A 22,006-nucleotide genomic window follows, 5' to 3' on the forward strand; every position below is an offset into this window, starting at 1 on the left:
ACATCATCATACCTTAATTTTTCTCACCATTCCTCCAGGCCATCATAATGTCCTGCCAATTCTCCTTCCACAGTGTCCTTCAAAGCTCTCCCTGCTCCTCACTCCTCCAGGCCAGTCCCTCAGCTTCTCTTACCCAGACCGTGGCAGTACCCTCCTGACTTCCCTCCAGCCTCTCCCATCAATTCCTGCTCCTTGCAGTTGCCACAGTTGATGTTTGCAAAACATGAGTCTGGTTTTATTATTTTTTTTTCTTCCAAGTTGTTACTTAAATTCTAGTTAACATACAGTGCGGCGCTGGTTTTAGGTACAGAATTTAGTGATCCATTGCGTGCAATCCCCGGTGCTCGGGGGCTCAGACAGAAAGCTTCAGCTGCTTCCTGCTCCCTACAGCATGAAGTTCAAATCCACTAGCGGAGCAACAGGACCCGATACTCCATCTTCCTCCTTTTCTGCATCCCCTGTAACCTTGTTCACTGCTTCGCATGCATGGTGCCTGACCTGTGGCACACACTCAGTGACTCTTGAATCAAATTGCCTGTTTGATTGGAGAGCGTATCCACTTTGTATCTCACATCTCATTCCCAGGTAGTTCTGTAGAATTAATATAATTATTCATTTTATCAGAGATACATTTTTATCAAAGATACAGTGGGGGTCACACTTGAATGAGGAATTATGCATTTATACTTATGCATTTATACTATATATATACTTATATATAAATGTATATATAAGTATAAATTATGCTTCCCTGCTGTCAAGGGGCACGTGCAAATCATCCTCATGGTTCTGACAATTAAACCCACACAGCATTCTTGTTCTCTTCCTGGAGAGGTAGTTTCACTATAGGTTTTATGTATATACAATATTTTTTTAAAGACAGGAAACCACATATAATATCATTCAACTGTTATATTTGGCAGAGTAGGGTTTTTTTTTTTTAAATAATGTATTTACTTAACCTGTAAAATAAATTAACATTGAAAGAGTTTTTTCAAAAATAATTTCTGATTAGAAAAAAAGGCCTTGGGTAGGAAAAAAAGACAGCAAGAGCACAGTATTTAAAATGTAAACATTGTAAAATGCCATCAAGCTCCTGGGGTCTTCTTGTGTATTGGTAATGCCGCTATACCATAAAATAAAGTAAGTCTATAGGAAAAGTCAAATAAGGTAAGTATAAGGAAAACAGGCTCATTTGTTTGCGGGGAGGGGGAAGCTGGGTCCGTTTTCTTCCCACATTCAGGGAGCCTAGAAAAAATTTTCAAACCGTGCTTTTACTTTTAGGAAGTTTTTTACTTGCTCTATCTAGTATCCAAAATAATATCCACGTTTTCAGTAAAGAGCTGTCCACGTTTGCACAAACCAGTACCAGCTGACCAAGGGACAGACTCGGCCTGGACGCCAGTCATTTCGTGTTCTCGAGGCTGCGGGAGAGACGCCCACCCCGTTGCGCTGGAAATCACGTGGGATCCTAGCATTTGCCATGAATAGGGCCTGAAGAGGAAGGGTTTGTGCATTTCCTTTTAAACATTTCCAGATAGTCCACCTGTCACGTCTGATGTGGCTCTACTCTCCCAATCATCTTCACAAGCCCTCACGACACCTGTGTGTCTGTGTTGTGACCAGGCTTTTTTTTTTTTTTTTTTTTTTAAGATTTTATTTATTTATTTATTTGAGAGTGTGAGCATGAGTGGGGGGAGGGGTAGAGGGAGAAGCAGGGAACCAGAGGCTGGACTCCACCCCAGGACCCTGGGATCATGACCTGAGCAGAAGGCAGACGCTTAACGACTGAGCCACCCAGGTGCCCTGTGACCACAACAGTGCTTTTGCTGTTGTGACCTCTTCTCTTTTCTCTGTCTCCACATGCAACATCTGCTCACCTGCCTCAGCGTGTCACACCCATTTTTCCTTCCTGTGGGGCTTCATCCTGCTTCCGGGAGGCTTCTCTGTCCCTGGGCTCTTGCCCTGACTTTCCCAGTTTCCAGTACTCTCTCCCTGAGTCATAAGCTTTCTCTTTTCCCCACTCTCCCCAGCCTGTTCCAATCTCAGGCTCACTTCTCCCATTCTCTTCTCGAAAAAGAAACGAAGACCAAGATCCTTCCTTCACCCTGGACAGTATTTATTTCCTGTCTTCTTAGAGGAGGCCCTGAGGCGACCTTCTTCCAGCAGACGGTGGTGGTGTCCTCTACCCTATATCTGAGTCAGGAAATCAAATTTCACTTGTTCCTATGCCCGTGCATCCCTGTCCCAGCCTCGGGCTCTCAGGGTCACCCTCCCTGAACTCCTTCTTCTGAGCCCACCTCCCCTCACCGTACTCCACCCACACAGACTTGAAGACGATTGTACTCTTCATTCCTCCTCACTCCTGTCACACCTTATTTCCTGTCCAGTTTTTCAGAATTTATTTTTTAAGATGTTGACTCAAAGGTCAGCTCCTCCAGGCAGCCTTCCATGGTAGCCTTGCCCACCCTGGCCATGTGCAGTAGGGCTTAGGTCAGGGCCTGACTCCCCACCTGCCTGACTGCTTTAGGGATAGGAACTATGTGGAGGAATCTTCTCCCATATATTTTTTCTCTTGTGCTTGGCTTTCTCATCTCCATTTTGACTGTCACACCTTTGCCATTGAACTTATGAGCCCTTATTTCCAGTCTTCCTTTTTACTTGTGTCCCTTCCTGTCTGGCCCCTTCCTGTTGTCAGTGCTCGTTTTCTGAAACTCACCAGTGGCTCTCTCTCCTGAATCCCACTTAACACACACACACACACATCTCATCTTGCAAGTCTTTAATCGAGACAACCAGGGGGAAAAGGAAAAATGATGAATTTCCAAGCTTTCTTTTATTCCTCCTTGGAATATTACACTAGGAATTGTTTTCTCGTAAAAACAGGAGTTGGTATAAAACAGTAGTGCCTGTAGAGATTTTAAAATTTAAAAAAAGACAAAGCTTCATGAATGATTGTGTTGAAAGTAATTTACTGAACAGTACCATCGTTAGAGTTTTATAAATTGATGTCTTTTTCAGGACTATGGCGGGTGTGTTTTCGAGGGGGGGGGGGGGACACTGTATCCGAGTATTTGTGATGTTACTCGTTGGTCATTGTCAAAATCCTGACTGTCCCAGAAGGGTATGAAGAGGATTATTAGCTCAGAAAGACCTTCAGAATACATTGCAAATGGAAATTGGAAATAAAAACCCATTTGTGTGTTTGTTTTTAAGATTTTATTTATTCGGGGCGCCTGGGTGGCTCAGTGGGTTAAGCCGCTGCCTTCGGCTCAGGTTATGATCTCAGGGTCCTGAGATCGAGTCCCGCATCGGGCTCTCTGCTCAGCGGGGAGCCTGCTTCCCTTCCTCCCCCACCCCCGCCTGCTTCTCTGCCTACTTGTGATCTCTATCTGTCAAATAAATAAATAAAATCTAAAAAAAAAAAAGATTTTATTTATTCATTTGACAGAGAGAGACAGTGAGAGGGAACTCAAACAGGGGGAGTGGGAGAAGAAGCAGCAGGCTCCCCGCTGAGCAGGTAGCCAGATGGAGGGCTCAATCCTAGAACCCTCAAACCATGACCTGAGCTGAAGGCAGACGCTTAACAATGGAGCCACCCAGGCACCCCTAAAAGCCATTTAACAAGCCCATTTAAAATGCCCAGGTCCACTTTTATTAGGAAAATAGTCCAGCTTTCTTCAACCTAACAGCAAACCTAAGATGAGACCAGGGAAGGAAACAGTCCTATAAATAAACACCACATCCTCTTCTTCATGATGAACCAGAAGACATTTCTAGAAGGTGCTCTTCATAAGTGGCACTTGTGACTCAACCCACAACTTTCTCTTCAGAGCAAGGGAACATGATGGTCCTGTATGACCTTGTAGCTGCACCCTACCCTTGCAGAGATTATCTGGTGACCCCTCCCTCTTTGTCTCAAAAAGGAGAAAGAAAGGAAAAAAGCAAAGCAAAACAAACCCATGCCGGTTCAGGTGCTAGGAAGCTGAGCCCCATAGAAGAGGTTTAGGGAAAGCAGTAGGCATGACACATTGGACCCAGCCTGGATTGTCTCTTCTGGAAGATGAGGTTGCTTGATAACCCATACAGTCTGCTTCATGGAGTTACTCTGGATCACAAGGAAGGGTTCCGTAAAAATTGCTTCAGTAAAAGATCCAAAAACTCACTTCTTGTCACCGTCCGTACCCTAGGATTGAACTATGCAAATTGCTGTTTACGCCCAGATGTTATGCCAACCTCTTAATAAAATTTTAAAATGACATCTGAAAATACTAGAAAGGAGACAGTTTATTTCATAGAAGTCTGTGGCTTGAAGTATGTGGCATAGCTAATCTTATTCATAAAAGCTTTAAGAAAAATAAAATTCATTCCTTTTAATGTCTGATGCTTTTGTGTCCGTTGATTAGATGTCTTAAAATTATTTTGCGATAGAACCATTCCTCCTGTGGCAACAGTGACCTAAACCCATACAGAGATTCTCTAAAGAAATCACATTGCATTGTGTTCATGGCTCAGTGTTCCCCAGTGGAAAAATGCTCTAGGAAGTTAATTATTTAAAGGTTAGAAAGATAAAGAAATTGCCTTTTTTTCACAGAATGACCTTTGTGGACCAGTTTTTTGAAAAGAATTTGCATCTCTTTCCAAACACGGATGAGGGCCTAATCCCCAATTTCAGCTGTGTAAACACGGAATTTTCAGTCTGCTTGGAGAAAAAATAAAACCTGTTAGCAACCAATGTAAAACCTGAATAGTATAGTAATGTTATTGGTCGTTTCCCTTATGCAATAACTTGGGAGTATCCTTCCAAAAAAAAAGGAAAACAAAGATAATTTCTTTTCTTAGTTTCTGTGCTATGAGTAAAACAAACATGGTAGAACACAGACCATATTTATTAACACAGAAGCCTGTGGTGTCTCATTACCTGTGGATGTAGCAATCTTCATGATGTCCTCCTGTATAGTTTTCCATTTTGTAAGAAACACCATGACATACCTATGACTTTGAACACAAGAAGAAAACAGTTATTCAGCCCTCTTTTAGCACAGACTGTAAACTTGACCAATTGTGGTGCTGGTTTGAATAGTATTTCTAAATGCATCCATTCATAGCTAGTTGCACGTTTAGGTCCTCTGGATAAAATGAGTAGAATTAGTAGTAGTAGGCTGTCAGTTTATTCACAAGTGTTGGGGAAGCATTTACAAAATTTTCTACAGAGCTCATGATGGATTTTTTTTTTAAGATTTGATTTGATTGATTGATTATTTGATTTGACAGACAGACATCACAAGTAGGCAGAGAGGCAGGCAGAGAGAGGGGGGAAGCAGGCTCCCCAATGAGCAGAGAGCCCGATGAGGGACTCGATCCCAGGACCCTAAGATCATGACCTGAGCTGAGGCTTTAACCCACTGAGCCACCCAGACGCCCCATGGATTTTAATATCTTGGAATGCCCTTACATTTCCTAGAGAATTCTGTGTGTACGAGCTTGGAGCCCCTCCCGAGGAGAATGAAGTGGTGGTCGTCTGCTCCATCCATGTGGGCAAAGCCCATTTTTGTCTTCTGCACGCCTGAAACCTAGAGGGGACAAGGGTTGTGGCAGGTTTTTATCTGATGTCACACACAAGGAAATGATTTAAAACTGCTTCATAAACTGCTGTAGAAATCAGCATTTCTGCTTTTTCCTGGACACTTATTCCAGGTTGAAATTTGTCATCAGCTCTGAACGCTAACTGAGAGTCCAGACTGAATTATGTCAAAGACAGAATGATCTGAGAAGGAGCCGAAATCAATTGTGAGCAGGGATCTTTTACATTCTCGTGGATGTTCTGTGTTTTGAGAGTAATATGTACATCAATTTTGTTTGTTGTTTTGCTTGTTTTCTTTGCCATAGGAGGAAAGAAAGGGGCAGTAGCTTTTGTGATAGAATTCTGTGAACTTCTATTTTAGGAAGACTTGCTATAGGGCATATTGATCTAGTTTTCACAGTCAACCTGAACCTGCCAAAATAAATACATAGGAAACTATTGTGAAAATACCTCACTAAACTTTCCTAGTAATACAATTTATCTACCAACTGCAAAACAAAGGTAGGTGTTGACATTAATGTCTTATCCTCACTGGCAAATGTTTTTCCCTTTGTCCCTGTAGTTTCTTTGTGTCTAAAAATCTGGAAACAACAGCCTTCTGATGAAAATATTTTGCTGGAATTAATCTAAATAATTGTGATGGCAGTAGTCGGCTCTTTATTTGATACAGCATAAAATAGAAACTATTAATAAGTTCTAACTAAATCATAGGCAGTAATTTGACCTCTACAGCCTATGGTAGGGAAGAGATTAGACTATTTTACAAGCCTAGTCTGAAACTATTGATTGTTTTTTATTTTTTTGAAGATTTTTATTTATTTATTTTGAGAGAGAGAAAGAGAGCATGAGAGGGGAGGTCAGAGGGAGAAGCAGATTCCCCATGGAGCTGGGAGCCCAATGTGGGATTCGATCCCAGGACTCTTGGACCATGACCTGAGCCGAAGGCAGTTGCCCAACCAACTGAGCCACCCAGGCGCCCCTATTGATTGTTTTTTATTTTTTTTTATTTTTTTTTATTTAAAGATTTTATTTATTTATTTGACAGAGAGAAATCACAAGTAGATGGAGAGGCAGGCAGAGAGAGAGAGGGAAGCAGGCTCTCTGCTGAGCAGAGAGCTCGATGCGGGACTCGATCCCAGGACCCTGAGATCATGACCTGAGCCGAAGGCAGCGGCCTAACCCACTGAGCCACCCAGGCGCCCCTATTGATTGTTTTTTAAAAGCACACTCTTGTTCACAGACTACAAATCTGATGGGATTAAATCATTTGTGGTATTTTCTGAAAGTAGGTAGACTTTGTTCTCGTTTCTTTTCTGTCCCATCACTTTGTCTTTTCTCACAGAGGATTAAACTGAGTCTGTTGGAAAATACATGAGCCCAACTAGAAGCCAGCTTGAAATTTTACCCTGAGGTTTAGCTGGTACTCATTATTTCCTTCAAAACTGTATTTTGGGGACGCCTGGGTGGCTCAGTTGGTTAAGCAGCTGCCTTCGGCTCAGGTCATGATCCCAGCGTCCTGGGATCGAGTCCCACATCGGGCTCCTTGCTCCGCAGGGAGCCTGCTTCTCCCTCTGACTCTGCCTTCCACTCTGTCTGCCTGTGCTTGCTCTCACTCTCTCTCTCTCTTACAAATAAATAAATAAAATCTTTAAAAAAAAAAAAAAAAAAAAAAAAAAAAACAAACTGTATTTTGTAGCAACTGAGGTAGACTTTCAGGAACAAAAGGTTATTTTATAGACTTGAGGTTACTGCAGTGTTTTTCTGGTTTTCTTATGCTGCCTTGTTCTATTCAGAAAAGACTGGGGCATGGTTGATTCAAATAACCACCTAAGAGTTAAATGTTTTGTGTGGCCCCACTTCTCTGGTCAAATGTTGGGGAAAATTTTCATTGATTTAAGTAGGTGTTACAGCTCATATAGCTCAATGTTTGGCAAGAAAGCATATATGGAAACTCTTGTCACGGCCAAATGTACAAGAATAAAGTAATTGGTTAACGTAAAAGGAAATGATTTTGACAGATTTACACTCTTGGGGTGTGTTAGAAATCCATCAAGATTCAGGATTCCAGGCATTTTTATCTTGCAGTGGAAGAATCCACCACCACTGAAAGCAAAAGGGCCACTTTGTGTAAGTGAAATGATGCTGACACACCTGCCTTTTTACTGTTGTGTCTTCTGCTCTGTTGTGATACAGACCTGATGGGTCCTGGAGGTCCTCTTCTCACGTTCTCCACTCTCTTTAGTCTTAGATGAAGATCAACCCAAGGAAGAAAAGAAAGAATGCTACTATAATCTCAACGATGCCAGCCTCTGTGATAACGTGCTGGCCCCCAACGTCACCAAACAAGAATGCTGCTGTACTTCTGGGGCCGGGTGGGGAGACAACTGTGAGATCTTCCCTTGCCCAGTGGTGGGGACTGGTAAGGACCTGCTGAGTGGTGTGTTCATCATTGGATCTGGTCCTCTGCTGTCCAGGGCTTTGGCATTTTCTCATTTTGGCCTCTGCATTGAAGCCTTGTAAGGATGGCATTGCCTGGGACCTGCCGTAGCAGAGCGGAGATGAGATCACCTTGCAGTACATTTCATTCAGGCCTGGAATCCTCCCCCATCGTCCTACCTCCAAATGAAATCTTAAACTTAACTTCAGTCCCGTCACAGAATACACTGTTACAGTGAGGTCCCATAGGGTATTTTGGCAGAAAGGTGACTCAGTTTTATTACATTTTTACAAACCAGTCTTTTTTGCTAAAGCTGACACCGCATTATCTGTAACTAGAGCTTGCGTATTTAGACTAAGATCTTGCCTGGATGGAATCTTACTAAACCTTTAAAACACTAGAAACCACAGTCAGGTAGAAGGAAATCATCACATCAGCCAAAATGTAGGTAAATCAAAAGTGCATGAGTTCGGGGAGTTTTTTGAAGTTACTGGTAAACTTATAAAGCCATTAGATTTATTTGCCCCTACTCTGTAATTTCGGAGATTGTGCTGAATGTATTTGCCTGAATTAGATGACAAGATTTGCCTTAAAGTTACTGAGTCTGAGAAAGAAAAACTGAGTTTTTCTTCCTCAAATTAATGGAGGATGTTCTTTTTTTTTTTTTTCTTCTTTTAACTCTCTGTTTGTTTGTTTGTTTGTTTTGGGTCTCTCCTGAACTCAGCTGAATTCACCGAAATGTGTCCTAGAGGGAAAGGTTTTGTCCCCAGTGGAGAATCCTCTTACGAGACGGGTGGTGAGAGCTATAAAGGTCAGAATCAAACAGAAGCGAATTTGCAACACATGTGCATATCATCATTCAAGTAAAATCATGGCTTGGGTTCAACAGAATTAGAGTTCTTCTAATCATGGAAACTTATTAGAAAGTCTTTAATTCTTCTACTGGAGGGTCCCTACAGATTCCAGGCAGAGGTCTGTCTTGTGATTTAGAAAACATAGGACTGTTGGCCTTGGGATGTCCTGTTAACCTGCTGAGTTTCCATCTCTTCCTATCTGAGATGGGAGTAATGTCTCCGAGGTTTATTGTGAAAATTAAATGAGATAACATACTCAAAATACTTAACACAAAATTCTGTACCTACGAGGTACTTCTATAAGTTTATTCTTTTATTCCAGACATACGTTAGAAATAACATGATTTAAAACAGTGTAATTTTGACTGCCATTATATTGGTCTGTGTGGTTATCAACAAAGTTAAGATTCTTGCCCTTTTTAGAACTCATCCCACTATGGCTAAGAGACTTTTACCAAAGGCTACAGATTCCTCATAAGGAATAGAAAAGAAGAAAACTAAAGTAGATGTGTGTTCTATATTTAATGCTATTAGTCTATAATTCTAAAATAAATGCACAGCCTTTTTGGCAAAATTTAAACCACATGTATGAATATTTCCTTGGTAACCACTCACTTTTGACATTTCCATGGTAGAGCTTTTATTGACATCTCATATACAATGTGGGTTTTTTCCCCCTTTACATTTTAAGATTGAAAACTGCTAAGTGGCTGGAATATAGACTAAACATTTTTATTGTCCTTCCGTTGTTGAGAATAGTGTCTTAAGGATAGTCAGTAGCTGGGTAAGAAATTCCATATGTGTTTTTAAAATCTATTTATGATTTAGTCCAATTAAATAACAAGACTTGGTTTGCAATATGTGTTTAACGGTTTTCAAGTTCCCAAATATCCTACTTTGTTTTTGCAGGGATATGGTTAAATCTCACTTCATATTGTGGAACAGAGCCCTGATTTTACCATAAAGTCACCCTCTCTCATATAAAAATAAGTTCCTCCTCACCCTGTCTTAGCAGTGCTGTAAATGGTTGGAATATTAGTTGCAGATCCAAACAGCCATGTATTATGGACTCGACTTTGCCATTTTCCAGCTGTGTGACTTTGAGTGATTCATCTTCAGAGCCTATGATTTCTTTTTAATGAGACGGCATTTGCTCTAAAATGCTAGAACTGATGATAATAATAATAATAGCAATGAAAGTAAGGGATAATAGTTTATGAGAGTCTGTGGATTCTTCTACATGGATTTTCTCATTCAATTGTTTGAGTCCTATCAGATGTTCCTGTTGTCTCCAACTTAGCACTGAGTAAACTGAGGCTTGCAGATGGCGAGCGCTATAAATTCTGTGGAGGAGTGGGCCTGCCACCCCCCTTAGCAACTTGTGCTTTTCTTAGCTGGTCATTATCACCAAGAAAGAAGCCTCATCGAGTCCCATCAAACTCTCCTTGGGAGTGTTCTTCATCTCAACTAGTTAATGGGCCAAAATATACATTTATAGAAGCCACTTTTCTTAAAAGGTATATCCTTATGAAAATATCATTGGTTGCGTTGTGAAATCCATAGATTATTTCATCAAATAGGAGGTAGCAACCTAGAGATGGTCTTTACAAGAAGAACTTTTGCACTAATGTTTTGGACATTGTTCCATAGGTATCACAGAGTCTGTCTCCACATCTGTGAGTTGGGTCTTTTAAGAATTTTCTTAAAAGTTTATTCTAAATTTCTGAAAACTTTTCTAAAAATTTTTCTAAAAACTAGTTCTTAAAACTATGATAAATTCTGAAAACCTTAAAAATCTTCTGTTGTTGTTTCTGAAGATTCTTTGGGCTATGAATATCATAATATCTAACTTGAAGCCCCATATCGGTTAGACTTTTCTTTTTAACTGAAAGACCTAAGCTAACTGTTCTCTTTCTCCATCCCCCCCCCCCCCCATAGATGCGGATGAATGCATGCTCTTTGGGCAAGAAATCTGTAAAAATGGCTTCTGTCTGAACACTCAGCCTGGTTACGAATGCTACTGTAAGCAGGGGACATACTATGATCCCGTCAAACTACAGTGCTTCGGTAAGTGTGAAGAAGCCACATTGTGCTGTGAAAATACACAGATGGAAAAAGATAAGTAAATGCTATGTATGTAGTAAAAACAGTTCCCTAGCATCTGAGTCACGTGTCGGAAAGATCTTCAAATGTTTTATGGATCTTTTTCTTGAGCGAGATTTAAGAAAATAAAAAACCTCCATACTCTTATTTGAACAGATTTCAAGCAAAGAGTTAATATTCAATGTGGAATTATAATTCAGGTCACTGGTTTAACCAAAGTGTTCTTTTGGTCTGGGGAGCCTCCTGTTTCATCACTCAAACCATGCAAGTGAAAGTCATTTTTAAATACTGACCCAGACTTTAAGGCTTAAGCAGAAAACCATAGACACTAGGCAGAAAAAACATAGCAAAAAGGAAATAATTTTAAAGCTATCATAAAGAGACATTTTATCTTGAATTTCGAAGCATATCCTGTTCCTAAATGTTTTCTTTCTTTCTTTAATGTCAGCAGCAGCAGGGCACCATTATTTTTCCAATCGATACAACTTAATATTTTTCTAGTCAGAGCTATTCTGTCTTGGATGATGATGTGTAGTTACTGAACGTGTGGCAGCCCCTAGGATCTGAACGAAAGTTCGCAGTGTGTGAAGTTTGGGACATGTATGACGTACAACTTATTGCTGATTGTCTTTAATAATTTTTTTCTCTTAAGATTTGGATGAATGTCAGGACCCCAGTAGTTGTATTGATGGCCAGTGCGTTAACACAGAAGGCTCTTATAACTGCTTCTGTACCCACCCAATGGTCCTGGATGCTTCAGAGAAAAGGTGTATACCCCCAACGGAGTCGCACGGTACGTTTGGATCTGAGATGCAAGTCTATGTCCCAGTAAATCTCACTGTTTATCCCCGGGGAGATGATATGCTACTCGTAATTGGCATAATTTATCTATCCATTATCACTGCCAGGAGCAACCTTGGATGACGTCAGTTGAAAGGCAGGAAGTTTGGAATTGAGTACTCGAGTGTACTAGTGTCACTAGTCCAGGGCTTTGGTGGATGAATTGGGTGAGGAAGCATGAATCTGCAAAGTGTTATGTAGAAAGAATTGGTAGGATCTGACAGAAGCGTGGGTGTAAAAAAAAAAAAAAGGAAAGATTGGAAAATCAGAAGTGCTTTAGGATTATGGAGTGTAGAAGGAAGACAGTGCAGTGCTTTCTATAATGATGGGAAGCGGCAGAGGGAGGGGTTTAATTGGAACATGATGGGCAGGTTGAATTTCAGCAGATGGAATGACACCCGGTGGGAGATGACAGAGGTTCGATCCATGGAAAGACCAGACTGGCTTCAGACTTGTACTTGGAAGTCACTCTCAGAAACAGAGATGGAAACTTTGAGACTCACTGGCTTCCACCACAATGTTTATGAAAGAGGAATAACAGTACGATTGTCATGGAACCATGTTTTCCCTTTCAGAACAAATAGAAGAAACCGATGTCTACCAGGACCTGTGCTGGGAACATCTGAGCGAGGAGTATGTGTGTAGCCGGCCCCTCGTTGGCAAGCAGACGACTTACACGGAGTGCTGCTGCTTGTATGGCGAGGCCTGGGGTATGCAGTGCGCGCTCTGCCCCATGAAGGATTCAGGTGAGCCCTGCGGCAGCTCCTTCTGCTGGAGTTCCTCTCCCCTCCTTTGGAGCCTGGCCATCCTTTCCCTTCTCTATCTTCAGTTTCGCTCCCGATTCCTTACTTTCATCGGAGGCGTGGTGAGGGGTGTGTGCTCCAGTCCAGACCCCGCCATGAATTTTTGAAACCCATTCTCTTTCACTGAAGAATGACACATGACCCAAAGAAACATCACGCAACTTAGCAGTTGGTGACATCCATCTTGGGAATTTATATTTCCTGACACTTCCTTTTCTTCCTGCAGTCTGTCTCATTTCCAACAGTGTCTCCTCAGAGCAAAAAAGTGTTAAAGACTGTAGACAGTCTTTGTAGGGCAAAGTCCCGGTTTTTATGTCAGCCTCTTGGTGAGAGGGACCAAAAAAGGGGGTAGAACAACAAAGGCAGAGAGAAGAAAGTAAGTGAAAATGTATTTGGACCAAGGTCCTTTGATTTCCAGGGTTAGATTGGAGGATAAACCTTTGGCCAGATGGAAAATGCAATAGCTAGGCTCCGGGTTTATCCCCTCTCCTTGCGCTGGGGAAGGACCCGGCGGTTCTGACTCTGGGTGGTCTGGTGACTGCGGGCTTGTGCGCCGACTGACTGCATGCTTCTCTCCTTACCCCTGCAGCCACTTCCTGCTCTTTAGAGGAAAGTCCGTGAGAGTGTTGCTGTATCATTTTGTCGTTAGCTATGAAATCCATTTGTTACAGCTGGAAAGACAATGTGTGTGTGGGTATAAAGCGAAGGAGTGTGTCATGAAAACATTCAACTTTTGAGCTATTTTGTAGCTTTTCAAATTGGCAATAACCTAAAACCCATGTAGCATCAAAAAGAAAATGATTTGAAATGCCATAAAAAGAAAGGACTTGCAAAGGATAAAGAGAGAAGACGTAAAGAAATCGATGGTGAGGGACGCCTGGGTGGCTCAGTTGGTTAAGCCACTGCCTTCGGCTCAGGTCATGATCCCAGCATCTTGGGATCGAGTCCCACATCGGGCTCCTTGCTCGTCAGGGAGTCTGCTTCTCCCTCTGCCTGCCATTCTGTCTGCCTGTGTTCACGCTCTCTCTCTCTCTCTGACAAATAAATTAAAAAAAAAAAAAGAAGAAGAAGAAGAAAGAAAGAAATCGATGGTGATAGTAGCCCAGGACTAGAAAGAGGATGGGTAGGGGCGCCTGGGTGGCTTAGTTGGTTAAGCATCTGCCTTCAGCTCAGGTCATAATCTCAGGGTCCTGGGATCAGGCCCCGCATTGGGCTCCCTGCTCAGCAGAGAGCCTGCTTCTCCCTTTCCCTCGGCCTGCCTCTCTGACTACTTGTGCTCTCTCTCTCTCTCTCTCAAATAAATAAATAAAATCTTTAATTAAAAAAAAAAAAAAAAGGTAAGAAAGAGAATGGGTTCTAGGGCCAGAAAGTCTCGGTTGGGGGGATCCAGAACGGCCCATTGAGAAAAACAACCTCACCCAGCGCAGCTCATTTGTGAAACAGCAGTGCCCGTGTCTCCCTTGGTGGGTTGTTGAGGGTGGGGAAGGTGCCAGCAGGGCAGGCACACAGGGAAGGCTGTAATTGTTAGCATCACTGTGGCCTCCCCTCCCGGAGGCAGATGCCCACGGAGAGGAAAGTGACAACTGTAAGAGGCTTGAGACATCTCACGGTGCTGATACCTCAGATCATTTTACTTAGCCAGTGGTTTTTGCTGTTTAATTTTTTTTCAAAAATAGCATATACCCCTCTTGAAGAAATAATCGAAGATGTTCCGTCCCTCTCCACCTACTGCACCACAACGGAACTCTGCTCCTCCTTAACGATATTCATTCTTAACAGTTGTGTTTTTTTATTATCGAAACCTTTTATCCTTCACATTAATTATTGTTATACAGCTGCATTTATATTCGTATCTTTTAAAGATTTATTTGAGAGAGAGAAAGCGAGCAAGCACAAACAGAGGGAGAGAAGCTTTGAGCAGACTCCCTACTGAGCAGGGCTTGAAGACAGCTCGCCACCCTATGAGACCATGACTCTGAGATCATGACCTGAGCCAAAACCACAAGTCAGACGCTTGACCGACTGAGCCACTCAGGCGCCTGTGTGTTTAAGAGCATTATTTAAAACTGAATTCCGTATCATCCATAACACACGCTTTGTTTTTCTGTTTTACTCTTCAGCATCTCTGAAATTGGGGGTATCGTACGAATGACAGCATCAAACAATGGCCACGAGCCTTTTATTTTTTTCCCCACGTTTTAACGTCTGCTCTCTCACAATGCTTGTTACCCTCTGCGGTATCTGAGAACCGCTGAAAGATGGTAGCTCTTACACGGCTACACAGATTGTTGTATGGGTGGGCGAGGTTTTCTTTCAAGTCACCTCCCGCCCCGGACATTTGGGTCGTTTGTCCCTCTCACCCCTTGCCGCGATCTCGATTTTCCTCTTATAAATCCAGCTGCAGGGAACCTTCGTGTGTGCGTCTTATATATACCTGCGGGAGAAAATTCCTGCAAATGAAAATGCTGGGTCGGGAAGTATGTGCACTTTAAATTTACTGTATTACTCTGAACTTATTGTGCAAATTAGCGCTCACCTTGGCAGCATGTGAAATGATGCTTTCCTCACACCCTTCTTCCACTGGGTATTTGCAGGCTTGAGAACTGTTTTGGTGTTGTTGTTGTTGTTTTTAAATAAAGACATTATTTATTTACTTGACAGAGAGAGAGATCGTAAGTAGGCAGAGAGGCAGACAGAGAGAGAGAGGGGGGAAGCAGGCTCCCCACTGAGCAGAGAGCCCAATGCGGGGCTCAGTTCCAGGACCCTGAGATCATGACCTGAGCCAAAGGCAGAGGCTTAACCCACTGAGCCACCCAGGTGCCGCTTGAGAACCGTTTTTATCAGATGGGTGACAAGAGTATCTTACATGCATCTCACTTATTTCTAGGGAATTAGATCATCTTTTTCATGTTTTTCCCGTCTTTCATGTTCAAATGATGGGCATTTCTTTGTCAGTGAACTGTTTATCACATCCTTTGCCCATTTTTTTTTCCATTGGACTTGGTGTCTTTTTCTTATTAATTTGGAAGAGCTTTGTGCATATTCCATTCACAAGCCCAACATTTGGGTTATGGTACGTATGCTTGTCTTTCTGCAAACTCCTTTAAGGAGATTCTGCACATATTTCCATTTTCTTCTGTCCCTGTTCTGCTCCTGTGATATTAACTAGTTACTACATATATAAATCTGACAAGCCGTGCCTTTGAAAATCAAATTTAATTGACATAGCTTTTGGAAGAATAGTCAAGTATGTTGTTGTCAGGAATTAATCTTAGAATATTGTATCAGTTATTTTTAACTAAGGCTAAACACTTTTTTAAAATTTTTATTAACATATAATATATAACATATATTATATTATATATAATATATATTATATATAATATATATGTATGTAACATATAATAATAATATATTGTTAGCCCCAGGGGTACAGGTCTGTGAATCACCAGGTTTACACTTCACAGCACTCACCATAGCACATACCCTCCCCAGTGTCCATAACCCCAACCACCCTCTCCCTACCCCCCCACCCCGGCAACCCTCAGTTTGTTTTCTGAGATTAAGAGTCTCTTATGGAAGACTAAACACATTTTAAATGTAAATTTGAACGAATATGTGTGAACAAATACATACTGTATAACATTTTTAGGAGGGTATGGGGTATCAGGAAAAGAATGGTACCCATTGGCAAATTTTAAAAATAATTAAGCATTGCTAATTATAATAGCATTATATAATTATAATAACTAGCCTTGCCACACTCTTAATTTATATATGTATAGTACAGTACTTAGGATAAATTCTCCAGAAAGAATCTCTAGCCTATAGTCCACCAAATCCTCAAAGTCAGTGGTTTTCAATCTTTTATTGTTTAAACACTGGTAATTTTTTGTCCACTGAATAAGCTGAAGTATGTAAATTCATTAACCTCAAAGATGCTGGGGGAACTGGCTGGGAGAATAGCTATTGGGCTCTTGAGGTATCTGTGAAGGACCCCAGGGTTCCAGAGAACACATACTGAAAACTGTTGTTCTAAACGGTTTAGTTGGAGGATAGGAGTAAGTTAAGCAGGGAGTTAAGTTAAGCAAGTTAAGTTAAGTAAGTAAGTTAAGCAAGGAGTATTTCTGTTACATCCCTACGATTATGGTGTTAGGCCCCACTTAGGAGTCATTCATTCTGAATCCACAGAGAAGGTCCACAGCGAAATTAAAGAGGTTTCCCAGCGGTCCCCCGACCAGCCTGCACTGCCTGCGTTAGCCCCTGACGTTCCGGCTGCACCTACAGCAGACCATCTCCTGCTGGCCGTTGCTGCTGGAATAGAGTCCCTGAGGGGAGCCAGGGCACAGCGGTCAGCACAGGCGCTGCCTTGGACTCCTGCTTGTGCAACTTATCTACAGAACCTTGTTACCTGGTCACTCTGTGCCTCTGTTTCCTAAAGTGAAAATAATTTCACCTGCCTCAGCACTGTTTTAAGAATTGAGTAAGTTAATACAGGAACACCTAGAGGAGTCTTTGACAAGCCGGAAGATAGTAGCAGCTGTTGCTGCTTACTGCTGAGTGACTCAGGTCAGATGCCTTTTTCAAATGTACCTGAAATCAGAGGGTCTTATAAAATATACAGTTACCTAAGAGCATCTGGGCATGAATGAAGGACAGACAAATGCAGAAGTAATTTTCCTCATAGAAGACTTGCTTTTCGAGACAGCTGCTTCATAAATATCAGTGGGCTTGCCAATGACATGTACCTGGAAATCTTATCAAAAACCACATTATGGTTTTTGGGTGCAAAGAGGTGAGCAGGGCTCAGCATTTCTAGCACGTCCCAAGATGACGCAGATTCCGCTGGTCCTCAGACCAGCACGCAAGATGTTCGAAAGACATCTAAGAGCATCTGCCTTAATTTTGTTAAAAACCAACTTTAAAGCTGTTACCAATTTTCCAGCGAGGAAACAAAGAATGTGTGATTTTCAAACACATTTCCTCATCATTTCTGTCACTGAATCTTTTAAATATGTTGTTCATGGATATCCTGAGAGTCGAAAAGGACCACATCGTCTGTGTGTTAGTATAAGCACTGGATTCATCCCAGCCTCTCGGGCACTGAACCGTCCAGTTTCCCTAGGAGCTCAGCACTGCTTCGGGGAACAATTAGTTACTGATGGAAACAGTGCCGGGGAGCTTGAGGAATAAATCGCAGCTTGTCATCAGCCTCAAGCATTAAAGTGCGGTGTCAAGTAAAGCCTTGGCTCTGGAGCAGGCTTTCACACTTCTGGTCCAACAGGTCACGGGCACTAATTCTTGCTAAGGCAGCAGCTCCGTCTGAGAATACTGGTCGTTGGAGAGGGTAGGGAGGGGTTGGTTCAGTGGTGTTCTCTGAAGTTCGATGGCATCTTGAGGATTGGTACCACATGCCGGGGAAAGGCGTGGAGGGGTACACATTGTGTCCAGGCAACTTTACATGAGGAGAATTGCAGAGTCATATAATTCAGTATGTTCCTGGGGCCACTTAGGTTCCCGTCTTCATCCTCTGCTAGATGGAGGCCAGACACCGGGCATTAGCTGAGGTTCCGGATGACTGAGGGCGACCCTGCCGGTGGGAAAGCGCGTCGTCTGTGGACGGCATCATGTGCCTTCAGCCTTCCCGTCCTAGTCTGGAGGCCTCTCTCCCCTCACTCCCACTCCTGCCTCTTCTTCTCCTTTCCCTCTCCATACCTTTGGGCGCTGCCTGCTTTTAAAATGTTTGAGGAGAGGGGGCCTGACCTGCTTTGGGAGGACCCACAAGTTTGACTTCTTTATCATGATGTCTCATTCCGGACTCTGGGAGAAAAAAACACTGTTTGGAAAACCAAGTCAGGGAAAACAAACTGTTTTACCCACATCATTAATAGGACCTGGAGAAACTACAGCTTCAGAGCCAGGGGATAAGGGTTAGCCAAATGAGAGCCGGTGTCAGAGTCATCAGCTCTGCGTCCGTCTAGCACACTGCTGCGAGTAATAACAATATATATTTTACAAATTAAGGGACTAAAGCAAGGCAGTAATTCTTGGTAAGTAAAACGTGGTGATGCCCTGCATTTATCTAAAATGAATTTTTAATATTTTTATTGCTGTTCATAAAAGCATAAACTTAAATTTTCTGGAAAATGTACCTATGAATTGCAAGATATATGGGATGCTGTTATCACATGGAAATAAAAACCCATTAACCCACATGTAAAAGAAAATTAGACACACTTGAATACTGGAATCTAAAATACCCAGGGCTGCAGTGCTTGAGTGGCTCAGTCATTAAGCGTCTGACTCTTTTTTTTGTTGTTTTTTTTTTTAGCTCAGGTCATGATCTCAGGGCCCTGGGATCAAGAACCATGGGAAAGGGGAGGAGGCCCCCTCCATGCTCAGTGGGGAATTGAGAATTGAGAATTCTCTTCCTCAGGTCCTCCCCTGCTCAGGCTAAAGTGTTTGCATGTGCACATGCACATGCTCTCTCGCTCTCAAATAAATCTTAAAAATAATAATAGGGGCACCTGGGTGGTTCAGTGGGTTAAAGCCTCTGCTTTCAGCTCGGGTCATGGTCCCAGGGTCCTGGGATTGAGCCCCACATCAGGCTCTCTGCTCAGCAGGGAGCCTGCTTCCCTCTCTCTATGCTTGCCTCTGCCTGCTTGTGATCTCTGTGGTCAAATAAATAAAAAATAATAATAATAATTAAAAAAATGCCCAGGGGTCCCAGTGTCTATAGCTATCTCATTAAAATTAGGCTTCTGTTAAATAAATTACCAAAATAATTAGACGTATCGTAAGTAAATTGAAGATAAAGACTTAAAGTCCTGACCTAAAACTGAAGAAATTTGATGGGACCCTTCAGCGTGTTTGGAGAGTGCCACCTATGGGTAGTATGGTGTACTGCACTACAGGTGTTGGACCCTCTGAAGTATTCTTAACGTCAGGTCTGGAAAGGTGAGAGTAGTTTAAAAATAAATAAATAAATAAGCCTCTAAGGAAACTAGTGCTGCAAAAGAGATGGGAAAATGTTAAAACAATTTTTGTAAAATACTAATATTAATCAAAATGAGAGGAATGGTCCTCTCAGTTTTGCTGAGAGAACAGTTGGGAGATAGAAATGTAGAGATACATTTGGTGCAGAAATTCTAGTTCTGGAGATACAAATCATGCTTCTACTTGAGTGCTGGGAGTGGGGGAAATGTAATCATTACAGTATAAGAAAAATTTGAAATCAATTCTGTCATTAGGGAATTTTTAAACTATTATATGCAAGTTACAATTAGGAATAAAAACTGTGGTTGAAAAGCCATCTTAAATTATTTATAGTTTACCTGTTTTCAGTTTTAGTTAAATTACTTACATATTCCTTCCTTCGTTTCATTATTTATTACACACCTGGTTGCACTAGCCAACAAATTTGGGAACAGGTGTACAGTTTGCCTTTTACATGAAGTATAATTTTAATTGTGTAAATCTAACATACTATACAATTATCTTACTAAATTAGAAGAGCTTTTTCCTAAATGTTGTCTCATGCTAATGTGTACATGATACCCTTATTTAATAAATTCTCTATTTGCTGCAACACCAATTTTTTTAACACTTCCTGATAGCTAACCTACCCCCAATTTTTTCATACGGTTTTGCAAAAGGGAAAGACTTTGGAATCTGATTCTGAACAACTGAACTGGTGATTTCTTCCATATCCATGTCCGGCTCTTACATATTCCCAAATATCTCTGTGTAAGAAGTTTCATAATACCTTTGGAGGTGTGAAGGAAGGCAGGGATTTGAATCATGGACTGAACTTGAAAAAATATCATAACTGGGCAGTGGTTCCAAAGGTCCTTTTAGCAGTCATGGCTTAAAGCCTTTTCCAAGAAACATGTTTCCAAAGAATGTTAATAATAACTTCGGAACATCCTCCAACCGAGGCACAGTGAGTGGTCACTGCCTTCAGCTGAGGCAGCCCAGGGATCTCATTCCCTTTCTGGCAGTGCTTCAGTCGGCTGCCCTGGACAAGTTACTTTAGTTTCCTTTATCCAAAGTGGAGAACTCTTGTGAGGGGATATGGTAATTAATACTCTCTGAGTACAAAAGCATTGATCATTTTTGATCAGAGATCCTGAGTATGATGATTAAAGGAAGTGTAGCTGTTAATAAATTATAGTGGAGCATTGAAGTCGCGCTGGAAAGATATAAAAGGCCTCCTAAATTCTGGCTACTAAACCTGCGCACATAATGTCTGCCGTAGATACGTCGAGCAGTAAGTGGTCCCGTTCCCGGGGACATAATCCATGGTATCCGTGGAACTAGGTTGAATGGGATACTATATGGCATGGCAAGTGAGCAATTTATGTTTCTTACGGAAAAGATGTATTTACTTCCTCTGTTGCAGAATAAAATTTAGTAGCAGATTAGGCACACACAGCTTTGTGATGTAATCATTACATCAGCTTTCTTGCTTGTCAAAAGGCAGCGGCAACAATAGGTCATCCGAGGGTTAAATGTGATGAATGTACGGGAGATGCTTGGATCACAGGAAATGCTCTGGAGATGTTAGCAAATCAGAGCTTGTTCCAGGAAATGAGTTGAGCTAATGCTTCTCCCCACTGCTACCTTTTATTCGGTGCTAGAAGTCTTCTTTGAAAGGAGGCAAGAATTAAAGACAATGAAAAATTGGAAGAGTGTTTGGGGACTCACAGAGTCAAAGGACTCGGTGAATCCCAAGAGACGCTGCTCCTTTCATGCCCTTCCAGTCTCCAAAGCTACGAATATGTAAGCTAAGGCCGGCTTTATGGCTGGAAAGGATCATTTAATGTTGGCTTTTAAAGGAACATTCAGTGTGTTCAGTGTATCCATTTTTTTTTTTTTAGTAAAAAAGCAAAATAATGTTAGAACCTAGATTTTCCTGAGAATTTATACATTTTGCCCTGCTCCTTATAAGTCCATTATGTTTATAATAAGATCAAACTTTATTTTCTGATGAACCTTCAAATAAATCAAGGAAGAAATAAAACTTTCCTTTAGAGTGACTTCTATATCGAAATTGTGTTAACTCTCTTAACACTTTGGTCTCCGTTTATAAGTTTTATCTATTTGATTTTCTCTCCAGCACTTGATATATACTGGAGAGGTCAGCCCACAATCCTAATAAGCGTTTTCTTCTTAAGCAGCTTTTATAAATCTAATAAATGAAACTTAAAATGACAACTTTAATTTTTAATAAGTTTAAATCCTGTTTACCAACATAATCAAGTTCTCTCAATTCTCATTCAGCACAAACCCTAATCTAAAGTCAGCTTTATTTCAGATTAAAATCTTAAGGTCTCTCTGTCTGATTCTCTATTACATGGTTCTCCAAAACATTATAAATATACAA

At 41.6% G+C, this 22,006-nt stretch overlaps 1 protein-coding gene across 10 annotated transcripts in view; it reads left to right on the forward strand.

The window, feature by feature from the left end:
* Positions 1-22,006, forward strand: part of LTBP1 (latent transforming growth factor beta binding protein 1) — a 403,430-nt gene that overhangs the window by 360,554 nt on the left and 20,870 nt on the right. For all 10 annotated transcript variants that reach the window (XM_059188603.1, XM_059188601.1, XM_059188606.1 and 7 more), the window contains 5 exons: positions 7,827-8,003; positions 8,746-8,832; positions 10,814-10,942; positions 11,631-11,771; positions 12,394-12,564. In XM_059188603.1, the coding sequence (XP_059044586.1) occupies positions 7,827-8,003; positions 8,746-8,832; positions 10,814-10,942; positions 11,631-11,771; positions 12,394-12,564 (705 nt within the window). The remainder of the gene's footprint in view (positions 1-7,826; positions 8,004-8,745; positions 8,833-10,813; positions 10,943-11,630; positions 11,772-12,393; positions 12,565-22,006) is intronic.

The sequence above is a fragment of the Mustela lutreola genome, chromosome 9 (assembly GCF_030435805.1).
Source record: "Mustela lutreola isolate mMusLut2 chromosome 9, mMusLut2.pri, whole genome shotgun sequence".
Taxonomy (NCBI): Eukaryota; Metazoa; Chordata; class Mammalia; order Carnivora; family Mustelidae; genus Mustela; species Mustela lutreola.